The sequence below is a fragment of the Polypterus senegalus genome, chromosome 5 (genome assembly GCF_016835505.1).
Source record: "Polypterus senegalus isolate Bchr_013 chromosome 5, ASM1683550v1, whole genome shotgun sequence".
Classification (NCBI taxonomy): Eukaryota; Metazoa; Chordata; class Cladistia; order Polypteriformes; family Polypteridae; genus Polypterus; species Polypterus senegalus.
This window is the reverse complement of record NC_053158.1, coordinates 71519397-71534150: the sequence shown is the minus strand read 5'-3', so window position 1 is coordinate 71534150 and position 14754 is coordinate 71519397. Positions and strand designations below refer to the sequence as shown.

Below are 14754 nucleotides of genomic sequence, written 5' to 3'. Positions count from 1 at the left end.
AAAAATGTTCTATCAAGTTTGTTCAGTTCTAAACATCTTAAAACTCTGATGGCTTTTCATTCCATTAACTTGCCAGTCATTCCACATATTAGGGAGCCCTAAGGCTGTGTGCTCATAGGGATTTCCAGTTCACTGAAATATGGAGACAAAGTTAGAAAAATGTATAAATATATGTAGGTAGGCAAAATTTATATAACAAACAAATCCCATAAGTGTTACAAAAATGTTTTAAGGAACAGACTTATGAGTGTGAGTTTGCATACAGTATATTAGTGATGGAATTATACAGAATGTGAATATTTAATATTGGAAGTTAAATTACATTTTGCATTATAATATAGTTAGAGAAACTTGCATTTATTTAATGATTTGTATTTCTTTTGCATCCTAAAGTGGGATGTGTAATATGATTTCATAATTATTGGGTTAGATGTGCTTTTACTTAGTGTTGTTGTTTCTTATTTCTTCTGTTTATTTTGCCATTCTGTTGTAGCCACTACTTTACTACACTTTGTACAGGAGTCTATGTAAAAGTGCTAACATTTCTAATGTGTCATCTGTTTTTTCAAGCTTAATGAGCAGAATGGCATTTATACAGGGCAGTTTTGTCTTTATAGGTCAAATTTATTCATATTACTTATACTACTTACTACTTATCTTCTTATATAATACGCTACCGTGGCTGCCTGTTAGTCTTGTCTGTCCAGGATTTTCAATCACCTGTAGCTTGTAAACCGGTGTATCTATTGATCTGAAATTTGGTACACATATACTACGTGAAGTCTATTATTCGCTTTCGGGGTGATTATTAACCTCCAAGGTTATTCCTCTTTTTAATTTTATTTTATTTTATTATAGAATCAACTCTCTGCAGCAGGCTCAGGGCGGCCATGCAGCGCATGTGTACAGGCGCTGTTCTCATCCCTACCACTTTCGCTGCCACTTCCTCTACCTCTTCATATCTTAAATCATTCTTGAGGCAGATTAAAGACTTAAATGCCAGCTTAAGTGAAAAATGATGGAAAATGTATTAAGTAATTACAGCACAAACACTGACTTAATCAGTTTTAACGTGAAAGGATGCCGACGAAAGAAGAGAAGAAGCAGGCTGCTAGGGTGGAGAAAAGAAGAGCTGCTCAGGAAGCAGCAAGCGCATCAACCTTTGAGCAAACAAATTCTAAAATGTACAGAGAAAGTGTATGAAAACTATGAATGCTCAAGTCAAGTGTATTCGCTGCACGTTATCGTGTAGTGTGCCGTTACTGGTACTATATATTACTTATACCTATACCATTACTACAGATATTGATATCTTTATTCAACTATGTTATTTTCAACTTTTTAATGCACCAAAGGGAAATGTATTTTTAAAAACTTGTCCTTTGCTGTTTATTTTTTGAAGAATGTCAAATAATTTTGTTTGTGTTGTATTTTGTCTGTAATAAACACTATAATCAGATGTAATTGCCCTGCAGCTGGTGATTCCTGAGTGAGGTTTATTCCATGTAGTGTGTATATGTTTCGTCTACAGTTTGTAGTTTTTTATTGCAGTCCAAAGGCATATGCAATAAACAGATATGCCACTGAGATTTTTCCCAGTGGTAGTGTATCTGTAAGTGTTGGCATACTAACCCAGGTTTCTCCCTGCCTTGCCCATGCTGCTGCTGCCATAATATATAGACACCCAACAACCCTAATCAGATAGATAGATAGATAGATAGATAGATAGATAGATAGATAGATAGATAGATAGATAGATAGATAGATAGATAGATAGATAGATAGATAGATAGATAGATAGATAGATGCATAGTCTGTTGGCTTAAAGTGTTAGTATGTCAGAGAGAGGATGTACAGCATTGTCCATAATAGTACTCAGTTTTGTTTTAATTCTCTCATTTGCTACTACCTCCAGGGGGCCCAGAGTGCATCCCATAACTGAGCTTACCCTTTTAATTAGCCTGTTGATTCAGTCAGCCTTTCTTGAAGTGATGTTACCTACCCAGCACACCACACAGTAGAAAATCGCATTGGCCATCACAGAGTTGTAGAAGATGTGAAAGATGTCGCTATCTACAGTGATAGAACACAGTCTCATAAGAAAAAAGAGTCTGCTCTGTCCTTTCTTATATAGTTCCTCTTTATTCCGAGACCAGTCCAACCTGTCATTAATGTGGACCACCAAGTACTTCTAGTAGTGAACCACCAGCCACATCTATGGCACTAACTAGTATGTACCATAATGACTTTAATGCCATAATAATATCAATGACATCTTTTTGTCATCCATCCTTATTAGTATGTTAAGTGTTTACACAAAATAAAATCCATGTAATTTTTTCCATAATGATATCCAATGGCAACTGGAATTATATATATTTTCTCCAAATGGTTCAGCAATTATACAGATGCTCACAATTACATTTAGTCATGATGGTAATAATCCCAAATAACCATTTTTTTTTCTATCTTTTTTTTTTCAGTCAACACGCCACACTTTCTCCATATAAAGGGAGTAGAAGTCAATGCTGGTCAGACAGCTGTCTTCCAGTGCACAGTCAATGGGCAGAATAAAGACAGCTACAGGCTCTGGTTACAGGTAATTGCTGAGTTTCATTATTAAGTAAAATTAAAATGTTATGCTGATCTTTTAAATGTTCTTATTATTTCAATTCTCAGATTTAGTTTATTAACCAGCTGTCTCTCTCAATAGTGAGTTTTAAAGTATATGTTCACTAAGCAATTTTGAGGTAGGGTACCGTAATGTAGGACAAAAGCAGGACCTGGCAGCATATACACTAGCAAGAATAATGGGTTTACTTCTGGTGTAAGTAGTTAAACACCTCCAGGAGACGCTCTGTCCCTTGGCTGTGCTGAGTGTCACAAATCGCAGAGGCATTATCAGGAAACGGTCCAACTTAAGTAGCAATACTTTACAGTATGCTTCCCAAAGGCAATGGAAGGCAGTACAATAAGCCTTTGACAGTGTTGTCTGAGCCTCTGCTGAAATTTGTACCTGGACATTTAAGGTTGACTGTGGGCTCAGTAGACCAAGGTATGCTAGAAGAACCTCTAGCCTAGTGTCACTAGATATTTTAGAGCTCTTTGTGAATGCATTAGTTTGGGCTTGGACAGAAATTACCCTGTAATGGAGCTTAAAGCTACTACATGGTCAGTGGTGCTAGAAGTGTAGAACTGGGAGAAGAGGAAGTACAGACAATTAACTGTCACCAAACAGCAGGTCTGGACATTCACAGAGAGAATGGAGTAAAATGGGTGCAATGAGAGAGATGGTTTGAGACTGGCAACTGAGTTTAATACCCTTTTTTGCAGGGGCAAATTCAAGACCCATACAGGCAATGAGAGAATTCAGTATTTGGTTGATTTGTGTTATCCTTTTTTATAAAAAAAAATCCAAAAACATGAAAGAACTGTGATGAAATTTTGCAATTTAGACATCCCTGAACACAACCTGAACATGTTGCCTAGGTGTTTGTAAACATCTGTGTGACAGACAAATCAAAAAGCACTTGCTCAGTCCAGATGAAACTTGTAAAATGATGGAAGCATATTGATTTCAAGTAATGTAATGTGGTCAAATGTGGTCAAAATTTGTAAATCACAGCACTGTGTAGACAATTGTGCTGAAAATATCAGATTTTTTTCTCTATAGGTCTCCCTTGTAATCAATTTTATACAATGTAGGTTTTTTTCTAGTATATATTTTTTGGTCTTCTTGACATCATCCTGATTTTGGGATTGTGATGACAGCCCCCCACTTTTCTTCATAAATTGTTCTAGTATTTGTACATGATCACATAAAGAGTGACTAAGTTTGTATAAAATATTGATTATTGTAGACAGTGTGGCATAGTGGTTAACGCTTTGGACTTCAAACCCTGAGATTGTATTGTATTGAATATTGTAAGTTACCTTGGGTGAAGGTGTCAGCCAAATGATAATAATATATTGCCATAGCAACTAGGCCACAATTAAAGTAAAATAAGCACGTGAAACTAATTAAATTTTGAAAATTTCCATTTTCTAATTGTAGCTTATTGTATTTTGTAAAAAGCTGTGATACAAATGCAATTGTCCGAAGTAAAAAAGTTCCAAAACCTGAAAAATAATGCAAAGAAGCAAATGTTGGGTGCTGTATTTGGTGGCTAAAAACAAACTCTTTAAAAGCTCAGCTACTGTCCATTCAGGTTCTTAATAAAAGACTAAAAGCTGTGGAAAAATATTACGTCAGATTTTCTGCATAATAAAATGGATTCTTACAAAGGCCAGATCCATTTAGGATTTTATCATTTCTCCCAAAACAGTCCACTCTGAAAGGTTTATTTTGCAGCTAAAAGCTGTTTTTAATCATAGCTGCTGCTGCCAGTGCTGAAAATATTTTTAAAACAAATGTCATACCATCAAATCTATTTTGTTTTCTTGTTCTTTTTCTGTTTTATTTATTAATTTATTTATTTATTCATACTCTGCAGTAAATGAAGAAGGTAGGAGTTTGTATAAAACTTGAGTGTAACAGACATTTTCACTTGATGCTTTATTAATTAATATACTGTCCTGTATATCTACTGCCTATTTACTCGTATTTATATGTTCTTTATGGCAGTCCAGAAAGCGTACATTTTTAATGAAACCTCTAAATTCACTCAAGAAGACAAGTAAATTTTTCCTCGGTTTCACTGTCAGATTAAAAGAGAAATAAATAAACCTTTAGCAGGCTTACTCAACTCACTTTATTGCTGCACACCTGCACTGCACTGCCCGTTGTTGGAGTCATGGGTTTTTGTTTCAATTAATAAGAATTCTGTGCATTTGAACATCTGAACACATACCCTATTTTCATTTATATCTGTACTTCACTGAAGTATTTGGACTGTCAAAACTGAATTTTCAGTGGAAACATCTGCAAGTTAAGTAAGTGCTTAATAGATTCAATCACATGGCTTAAGCACATAGCATTCAATAACTGATAAGTTTCCTCTCTGCACCCTCTATTAATGATGAAAATAGTTAAGCTAAAAATAAAACATCACCTTGCTTGGTCTTTAAGCATCAGCCATGTTGTACAGTGAATATTAAAGTATCTCTGTGCCTGCTTATTTTGTGATTTCTTATGATTTTTTCATCTATTGAATAACATAACATTATTAAGCTTGATTATTCTGAATCAGTATGACAGGGAGCCATTGTTTATCATGGGAGAGGCAGACATAAGGCAAGAACCATCTCTAGAATGGTCATCAGTCTATTGCATGGATCATATACACACCTAAGGGGCCAATTTACAGTTCCCTTAACCTAATGTGCTCGTCTTTGGGTAGTGAGAGGAAAACCAGTGTACACAGAGGAATAAAGCTTTTATGCCAGGAGAAAGTACAAACTATCTGTTAGCACATCCAAACCCAGGATTCTGGATCTGACAGAATCCACCATACCACCCACTTATCTAATTAAGATTTTTACATTTTTTAGAATTTTCCTGCTGTCTAAAAAACAAGTGAGCTAAAGTAATGTGCTGATAAGGAGATGTTGTCATAGCACATGCTGAACCACAATAATGGCAAATTTATAAGCAGATTTAGAAACATGAGAAGAATCTGAGCTGTGATTATGGAGATACTGAAGAAGAGTAACATACAAATTAGTGATGCAGTTAGTTTACTGAAGTGTAAAATCTTAGTTGTACCAATCAGTCATTTTAAATAGTGTTAACAGTATATACCATTACAAGCTGCTTTACAAGTTTAGCAAAATTACAGTACAATATCAAATTTAATAATTGATCAGTACCATATTATATATGTAAAACAGACTAGGCAGATACAAAGACATGTATCTTTCACTCAAAATCATTTATTTTATGTACTTAAAAGATTGTTTTGTGTCAGTGCCAGTCCCTGCAGCATCATGCCACATCATCATAAAGATCAGCCCATCCCATGGGAAGAGCTTCTTGCTCACAGTCATGTACTGTAGTTGTCTGTAACATATCAACTGGAAATAAAACAAACAAGCAACACACAATGGCAGAAGCAGTGGGGGCGAGAAGCACATTCAAGCAATCAGCTGCATCCTTGAGCAAACTACAACAGTGGCAGTGTTTACAAAGCTTCTGTTACTTTACTGCTTACATCCTCTCACACAACAGCATATCATCAACCAAAATATGTTTGGAATTATTGTAAAGCTCTTTTTTTTGTCCACAAGCTTTATGTTTGCTGCATTATTTTTCAAATTCACTACTCCTCTGTTTTATATATTTACTAATATTTAATAGTTTCTTGTAATCAAGTGATTGTGATGTGTGATATAATTGCATTTGTCATTTCATTTTTATACCTGATTTTTCAGTTACTGTACACCAGCATCAATCTGGAGGCAAGATATCTAGTGATACTAGATATCACTTACAGTAGTCACAAGTAACACTGATGCACACATCCTTCCACCTTTTGAGATCTCTTTTACGCTTCCAGGGCCATAAAGACCCACAGCTTTACCTGCTAGAATTAGATGCAAGACTGAAACCAAGTCCTGAATGAAAAAGTAATGCATCAAATACTCATTCACATTGGTCCAGTTTAGATGTGGAAATGTACCTAATGCACATGTCTTTGAGATGTGGGAGGAAACTAGAATACTCAAAGAAAAGCAGCACTGAAATGAGAAGAATTTGCAGACTTCCACAGAGTCTCACTGAGCCTCACCACTATATTGTCACACATGCTAATGCCAGATACATTTAGATCAGAAAATTAACCCAATGTACAGTTCTTTGGCGCATGTGAGGAATTAGGAGTACCCTTCAAAAAACCCACTCAGATGCATAGAGAACAGAGCAAAAATTTCTGTTAATAGAAATTTTTAAAATTACTTCTAACCTTCTTGGTACCAACAACAAAGCTTTATATGCAGAGTTTAGTTATTTAAATTTATTCTTTTACTTTCTTCAATAAATGCCTTTGGTTTGAGCAGCCTAAATTATCATGCATCTTCAAGTGCTCTACAAAATTTTTGCCAGCTTATAATGCTCTTTGACATTTAAAAGCCCAAAAGGTAACAAGTAGCAAATATCTTCTTTTTTTAAGATTTTATTTTCAATGTATTTTTTACTGTGTTTGAGTTTTGCCTGTAGTTATGGATAATTTTGTATATTAACAGGTTGAGATTGCCACTTGATAAAAAGTAGTGTGGGCTTCTGACCTTGCGCATCACTAATTTTTAAAATCCTCTTATATATCTTGGCTTCCATTTGGTGTGTTGGTCCCGAGAAAGTTTATTTTTTTTTAACCATCTCCTTTGTCTTTCCTAATGCAAGGAATGGCTAAAGAAGTCCAGATTTCTTGCCACAGACGGCTGTAGATTTCATTTGAGATGGCCTTTTTTTGCTTGAGGCTATTACATGCTGTGTGTTACCAGGACAGATTACAAATTGCACTCCTGCTGTCAAATCATGGCACCCTGTTGATTTGTCTTACAGATATAGCAACTGTGAAAGTCGGATCCTCTATTGACGCTGGTAACATTAGTTACAAATTGATCAATGATAGCTTGAGTTGAGTTATATTGTGTATGTTTCATCTTTAAAGGATCAATTTACATACCATGCCTTTGTTAGAGGTCATTGTAGAACATATGTACTATTGAAAAGGTCAACTGCAAAACACATTTTTAGTCTGATGTTTGCCTACTGCCTTAAGTGTCTATTTTGGATACCAAGTAATAAAATGTTCATTTTTCATATACATACTGTAGTGACACAGTATCAACAAGTCCCAGTCCTCTTTTCTTAGCTTACTTTATAACATTTGTGGCTATTGCTTTGTTTGTTAAAGTGCCCCAGGATATCTAAGGTTGGTGTTTAAATTATTAATCTGTTCCTTTTTGAGGCTTTTGACCTCACAACTTAATGTAGTACAAATTTCAAAACAGATTTTCTCACAACACATTTTCACACTTTAAATTATCTTATTAAACCACAATTTTTTTCTGCTTATTTTACATTTCAAAACATCAATGTTCCTTTCTGTTTAGGCTTCTCCTTCTCATGCTTACTAAAGGAATTCTCCACCCAAAAATTATATGGTTTTATGTTACTTTCCTTATGTAATTTGTAGTGATGGCCAGGAAAAAATGTAATCCTATATTTTCATGCATAACAGAGATAACAGATTTTCTAAAATATAGCAGGAATCTATGGTGACCAATTATAAACAACACCAGACAATATCAAAACGTCTATGAAAAAAAAACATGTTAAGTCATATTGTTTAAACCATGTGAGGTCATCCACTTGTATGCTCACTATATCTCAAACACATGAATATTTACTAAAGCATTGAATATACCCTGAAAATGTGCTTCTGTCAAAGCAAATTTCTAAATTCTTTTCGTATGTATGCACCTCTAGGTCAGTATCAGTCATCAAGCCTTTGTAAATATTATTCATTTGTCTTCTGTTTGTAGTGGTTTGTGTGTAATATTTCTATGCATCCTATATCTGAGCTCATTAATATCACATATTGTATATATATTTCTATTTATAGTATTTTTAACCAGTAACAAGTGTACCTACTCATTAATAAGACATCAGTCCAGTTAAGGAGAGTATGGAAAAATTCAGTCCAATATGCAGTGGAAGTTTAGAATTTAGCTGGCATCTCTGTACGCTGAAAGAAAGTGATACAGTATTTCTCACAGTGAGTCTACATGGACATAAGAAGTCACCAGTTAGTATACAATGGCAGCTCAAAAATGAACTTTTAGGTGCAAATGTGTTGCTGAAATGTATGTTTTTACGAACTAAAGTATTACCTCAAACCTTTCCTTAAACATTCAGCAGCCTATATAGTATACGTCTCTCCTGTGTCTTGACAGTTATAATTTTTTAATTCGTTTGGTTCCAAATAAATTTTACTCCATCTGACTAGTTTGCTGTGTTTTGGTCCCCTGCCACTGTTTTCTATATCCAGTGTAAAAGAAGTGTGTCAGCAAGTTGTGGCTGGTGTTTTGTCTTTGAATATTTCATATTTTTGTGTTGTTTTATACTTGTTTTCTTCACTTGGTGTCAACACTGGGAGACTTGTAAAACTGAATATTAAAAGTTAAAGAAAAATGAGTGAAAAAAATATTAAGAAAAGAATATGCCTTATAATTGTGAAGGTCAGTACATCTGTGCGGTTTCCAGCGTGAAGGAAGTGCATCACTCTGTTGCGGTTGGTGTTTTGTTTTTGTATATTTCATATTTTTGTGTTGTTTTACCCTTATTTGTTTATTGACATAAATTTTAGGATAGGTAAGAAAGTTATTTCACCTGTTAGTGAAGTTACCTTTGTTTGAACAACAACACATCTGTCTTTTGTCCTCAGAGATATCTCTGAATTCAGTCTAGTGCTCAGTAGTGCTGCTAGAGGCCTGTAGTCTTACTTAGACTTAGACAGTTCCTCCCACGCTGGGTGGCGTATTGGGCAGCAAGAGATCGCCAACGAATTTGGTCGTCCCGTGATATGTCTATAGCGTGTAGGTCTTCGTTGAAAGAATGTCGCCATGTTTGTTTTGGGCGGCCACGCTTTCGTGTACCATGGGCGGGCATCCAGCTCAAAGCGATCTTTGAAAGGTGATGTATCGGTTGCCGGAGGATGTGGCCAGCAAATCGAAAGCGGCGTTCCGCTACAGTGCTCGCTAGAGGTTGGGTAGCTGTTCGTTGATGGATTTCATCATTACTGACGTGGTCCTGGTAGGGGACCTTCAGTATTTGCCGTAGGCAGCGTTGCTGAAAGACGTTCGGGCATCTCGTGATCGCTGCAGATGACTTCCAAGTTTCGCTCACATATATCGCCATAGGGATGACGATCGTATTTAACAGTCGTATCTTTGTTGGCAGTGTAATGCCGTTGGATCACCATATTGGTCCCAGTTGTCGCATTACTGATGACGCTTTCCCAATATGGCAGGCTACGTCGATGTCTGTCCCCCCATCAGGCACCATGGTGCTGCCAAGGTAGGTGAAGCGGTCAACTTCCTCAAGCTGTTGTTGGCCGATGGAGACCGGGATATTTGCACGGGCATAACCAATGTGCATGACCTTGCTCTTGGCCTCACTAATCCGGAGCCCGATTTTTGCTGCCTCACGTTGTAGTAGTGAGATCACGGAGGGATTGTTGGGTGGGGGCAAGTAGAGCGATATCGTCCGCAAAGTCCAGATCTGCTATTTGTCTCCCATCGTAGCCCTGAAGGCCATAGTCAGCGTGTCCAAGGGCGTGGCGCATGACGAAATCAAGTCCCAGCAGGAATAGAAATAGCAAAATGATATAGTCTTGGCGCACGCCCGTGTTGATCCGGAAGGCCTCGGAGTTGCCAATGTCCGTGCATATGTAGCAACTCGACTCGTGGTATATATTTTGCAAGATGTTAACGAACTTCACTTGGATGCCATAGGCTCCGGCAATTTTCCATAGGGTCTCTCAGTGAATGCTGTCGAAGGCCTTAGTAAAGTTGATAAAGTTTAGAGACAATTTTTGCTGCAATTCGGTACTTTGTTCGATGATTGTTCGTTGGACAAAGATTTGTTCGGAGCAGGATCTCCCGTTACGGAATCCTGCTTGTTCCTCGTGGAGTAGATGGTCAACAGCTTGGCGTAGGCGTTGGAGCAAGATAGAGCACAGTACTTTGCCTGGGACGGAGAGGAGGGTAATTCCACGCCAGTTGTTGTAGTCAGCGAGATTCCCTTTCTTTGGAATTTTTACAATGACCTCTTTTCTCCAGTCTTCTGGGACAGTCGCTGTTTCCCAGCACCTGTTAAGCAGAGATGTAAAATGGTCTATAAGTGGTTGTCCTGCGTGTTTTAACATTTCGGGAGCGATTTCGGCCATGCCGGGTGCGCGACCAGTCCTAAGGACTGCAATCACTGACTTGGTTTCGGCTGGCGTGATCGGTCCAACTTCGACTGGAAGGTCGTTTGGTGGTTTTAAGAGATTGTCCGCGAATGTTGATGTGGCTTCTGGTTGGTTCAGGAGCTCAGCGAAGTGCTCGACCCATCATTTTTCTTGTGCTTCCGTGGTTAGCAAGAGGTGACCGTCCTTTGCTTTGATTGGTACACCTCTCCTGCTGGGCACGCCACTCAGCTCTCGGACGATCGTGTATAGTGTTTTAGTATAGTATAGTAAAGTTTTAGTATAGTTTAATAAAACTCCATTGCCAGTCCCAAGCCCGGATGGAAAAGGAGGAGGGTTGGGCATCAGGCCAGCACCCCGACCCCGTAAACATAAAATCCGCTACTAAAACGCCAAGAGAAACTAAAACACTATACAGAGGCCAGTAGTACTATACAATATAAAAATAAGTCTTGGGGTAATCTAAGTGCTATGAACTGAAATTGAGGTGCTCAACTTGAGATGCGTGGATCACTTTTTCTCCAGCAGTGCAACTTTTAGATTAGATTCCTTATGTTTTAAATAGTCCAATAATTTAATAATTCAAACACTCAGCATATTTTATAATAAGCTCATAAACAAAATGTCTTGAAAAGAAATGGCAACATTACAAAGCAAAAGAAAGTTTCACTGTGTGCTTTGAGAAATAGGACAAAGAAGTATAGATGCTGTAGCATATTCTTGTAGTGCATGTTTCCATAGAAAAAAATATGGAGACTTTATTTGGAAAACGTTCTGTCCTTGAATGTATCCTAACAGCTTGTTGTTTAAGATAACTTCCATATAGGAAAATAAATTTAACATAATTTTCCTTCCAATAAGTACACGAAATGAGCCCTCTGTAAACAAAATGTGAATCCTCATGTTTCCCTTTTTGAAATCACTCATCAAAACTATTTTGTATGAAAAATGTTCGGACTAATTTATTTTGTAGCACTTATTCTTTACTTATTAAACTACGTCCCCCGTAGACTTCAGACCTACAGAAGAATGTCTCTTTACTTAGGTTGCTACAGGTCCTTTTACCTGCTTACAATTTCCTATGCAATCACTGCCATTGTTAGGAGCAAGCGGGGTAGATTTCTTTAGGGCTCATTATTAATCATTAAACTGCATTTTGTTGCTGGATTTCAGGAAAATATAGTGTGTTTATCCAAATCTTTTGTATAAGTAAAAAAAAGTCCTTTGACAAAATCACGTCTATCCATTGTAATGGGCAAATTATCAAAATATGTGTTCAGTGTACTCGTATGATTTAAAAGGTCACCAGTGGGGTACTTTGTCATTTCTTTTTGCAAACACATCCTCATTAGCTGCTGCGATAAAAACACAAACATTAACTTAACATAAATCCCTTGACAACACTAATGAAGAAATATTTACAATTAACAAATGTTTCCCATCTGCCGTCTTTCTCAGATCACAGCTGTGTGGAACTCAGGTTATTTTCTGGCAAGTGAAAAATTGTTTGAACTGCGGCTCCTTTAGCTATTATCATCATTTTTGCAAGAAACAAAAGAAATTGCTTCATCGTTCCAGGACTTGTTGGCCATGAAAAGAGACCTCACAATTCATTACTCACCCACATATAAAATAAAGTAGATGGATAGATAAATTAAAAAAAATATATATTTTTAATTATCTTAACAGACAACAAGGTGTAATGCCTCACAACAGAAAAATGTACCATGTGTAGGCCTACAAACATATGTTTTAGCAATGAAAACACTCATATTTATCTATAAGAACCATAAGATATTGTAACATGCTAGGGAAGCACAGATGAAGTGTGCAGGCACTTCAGCCTAGTGCCCATGGATATCACTATAGGGTAGATGAAATATGCAACTGAGAAGACATTGTGGGGCTTGTGAAGGAATGTAAAGGAAAGTAGAAAGATCTAGACAAAAAGACTGTTTGTAAAGGATAGAACAGTTGGAGCACACAGGGATAACCAGAGAGAACAGAATAAGAACAGATGGCTGGAATACTGCAGGTATGTTATTTTGCAGGCATCTTCTTTGGCCCTAACAACAGGAGTGGAAGGGACTGTGGATGCAGGAGATATATAACAGAATCCCCAGGATTACCTCTAAAAATCCAGAGTGTTGTGTCTTTCATAAAGGTGCTTGTCACAGTACCATAGTTTGCTTACCTGTTTTCTATTACAGGGTAAGGCAATATCAGTTCTGGAGGGCCATGTAACTGCAGATTTTCATTCCAATGCAATTGCTTAATTAGAAACCAGTCCTTGCCAATCACAGACATTATTTACTGTAATTTAATGACTTTTTAATCTTCAAGGTAATGTTCTTATATTCTAGATTTTTTTCCATCCATCCATCCATTATCCAATCCACTATATCTTAACTACTGGGTCACGGGGGTCTGCTGGAGCCAATCCCAGCCAACACAGGGTGCAAGGCAGGAAACAAACTGTGAGCAGGGCGCACACACCCACACACCAAGCACACACTAGGGACAATTTAGAATCGCCAATGCACCTAACTTGCATGGCTTTGGACTGTGGGAGGAAACCAGAGTACCTGGAAGAAACCCACGCAGACACGGGGAGAACATGCAAACTCCACCCAGTGAGGACCCTGGAAGCAAACCCGGGTCTCCTTACTGCAAAGCAGCAGCGCTACCCACTGCGCCACTGTGCCGCCTAAACCAAATAATGCATTATAATCCACACAGGTGTAAATGGAAACAGGTTAGGTGAAGAACTGCTGGCTCCTTTGTCATTTGCATTTTATTGCTGATAAGAAAGCATAAAATACTTAATGTATATATATATATATATATATATATATATATATATATATATATATATATATATATATATTTATATATAAAGCCTGAAATAAGCAATTAAGGGTAGAGAACCTTAACAAGCAAGACCACTAAAATGAAGCAGAAAAATGTCACTTGAGCAGTAAGTGCTTCATTAGCAATACTTAGCTTCTCATTAAGAAAGTGGGTTGGGACAAAAACCTGCAGCCACTGTGGCTCTCCAGGGCCAACATTGCCCACCTCTGGTCTATGATGTAATTTAAAAAATCTATTTTAATCTATTATGTTTTTAAAATTGTCAAAATCAATGAAGTTAGATCTAATTATTATCTCAGATATGGGCAGTACATTATAGTTCACTTCCTTTCTATGTAAAATGTAATTGAAAGGGGGAACCTTTTGTAGTTCCATATTTCTAGCATTATAGTGTTTGATATGTTGCAATATTTGTTATAATTATTGGCTGTTCAATAGCCTTACAATCTGTAAGTAAAAATGTCCTGAATTAACTGGTGTGGGCTCTGCTACTGTTTGCCAGAAAGAAAATGTGCGGGATGGCTGAAGTACTTAATTATTCTCTTTATGTTTCTAATGTGGTGAGTGTTGCGTATGTCCTGATAGAAGCCAGATTGGTACCGGTAATATTATATGCTGCCTTTACCAACCTCTGCAATGCTTCATTTTCTTGTGCCATGTTGGTGCTTTACTAGGATGTGATGCAGCCAGTGAGTATTGGCTCTGCTGCACACCTATAGAAGTTAGTGAGAACAGATGGAGAAAGTTGCTTTTTCCTCAGAGATTTAAGGAAGCAGAAGCTTTTTTAAGCCTTCTTGACAATAGCTGCAATGTGCTGAGCTCACTTCAGCTGTCAGTATTGGTCACTACAATAAATGTAAAATTGCTCACCCTCTCTATAGATCCCACCTCAATGTAGTTAGAATAAGGGTCTGACTTCTCCTTCCTGAATTCTATGACCAGCTTAATGGTTTTACATGCATTTAGGATGAGA

General features: G+C 37.1%; 1 protein-coding gene across 11 annotated transcripts in view; it reads left to right on the top strand.

Annotated features, from left to right (window-relative positions):
- ptprma (protein tyrosine phosphatase receptor type Ma) overlaps window positions 1–14754 on the top strand; it is an 815060-nt gene that overhangs the window by 350568 nt on the left and 449738 nt on the right. For all 11 annotated transcript variants that reach the window (XM_039754798.1, XM_039754797.1, XM_039754796.1 and 8 more), the window contains exon 5: window positions 2484–2599. In XM_039754798.1, the coding sequence (XP_039610732.1) occupies window positions 2484–2599 (116 nt within the window). The remainder of the gene's footprint in view (window positions 1–2483; window positions 2600–14754) is intronic.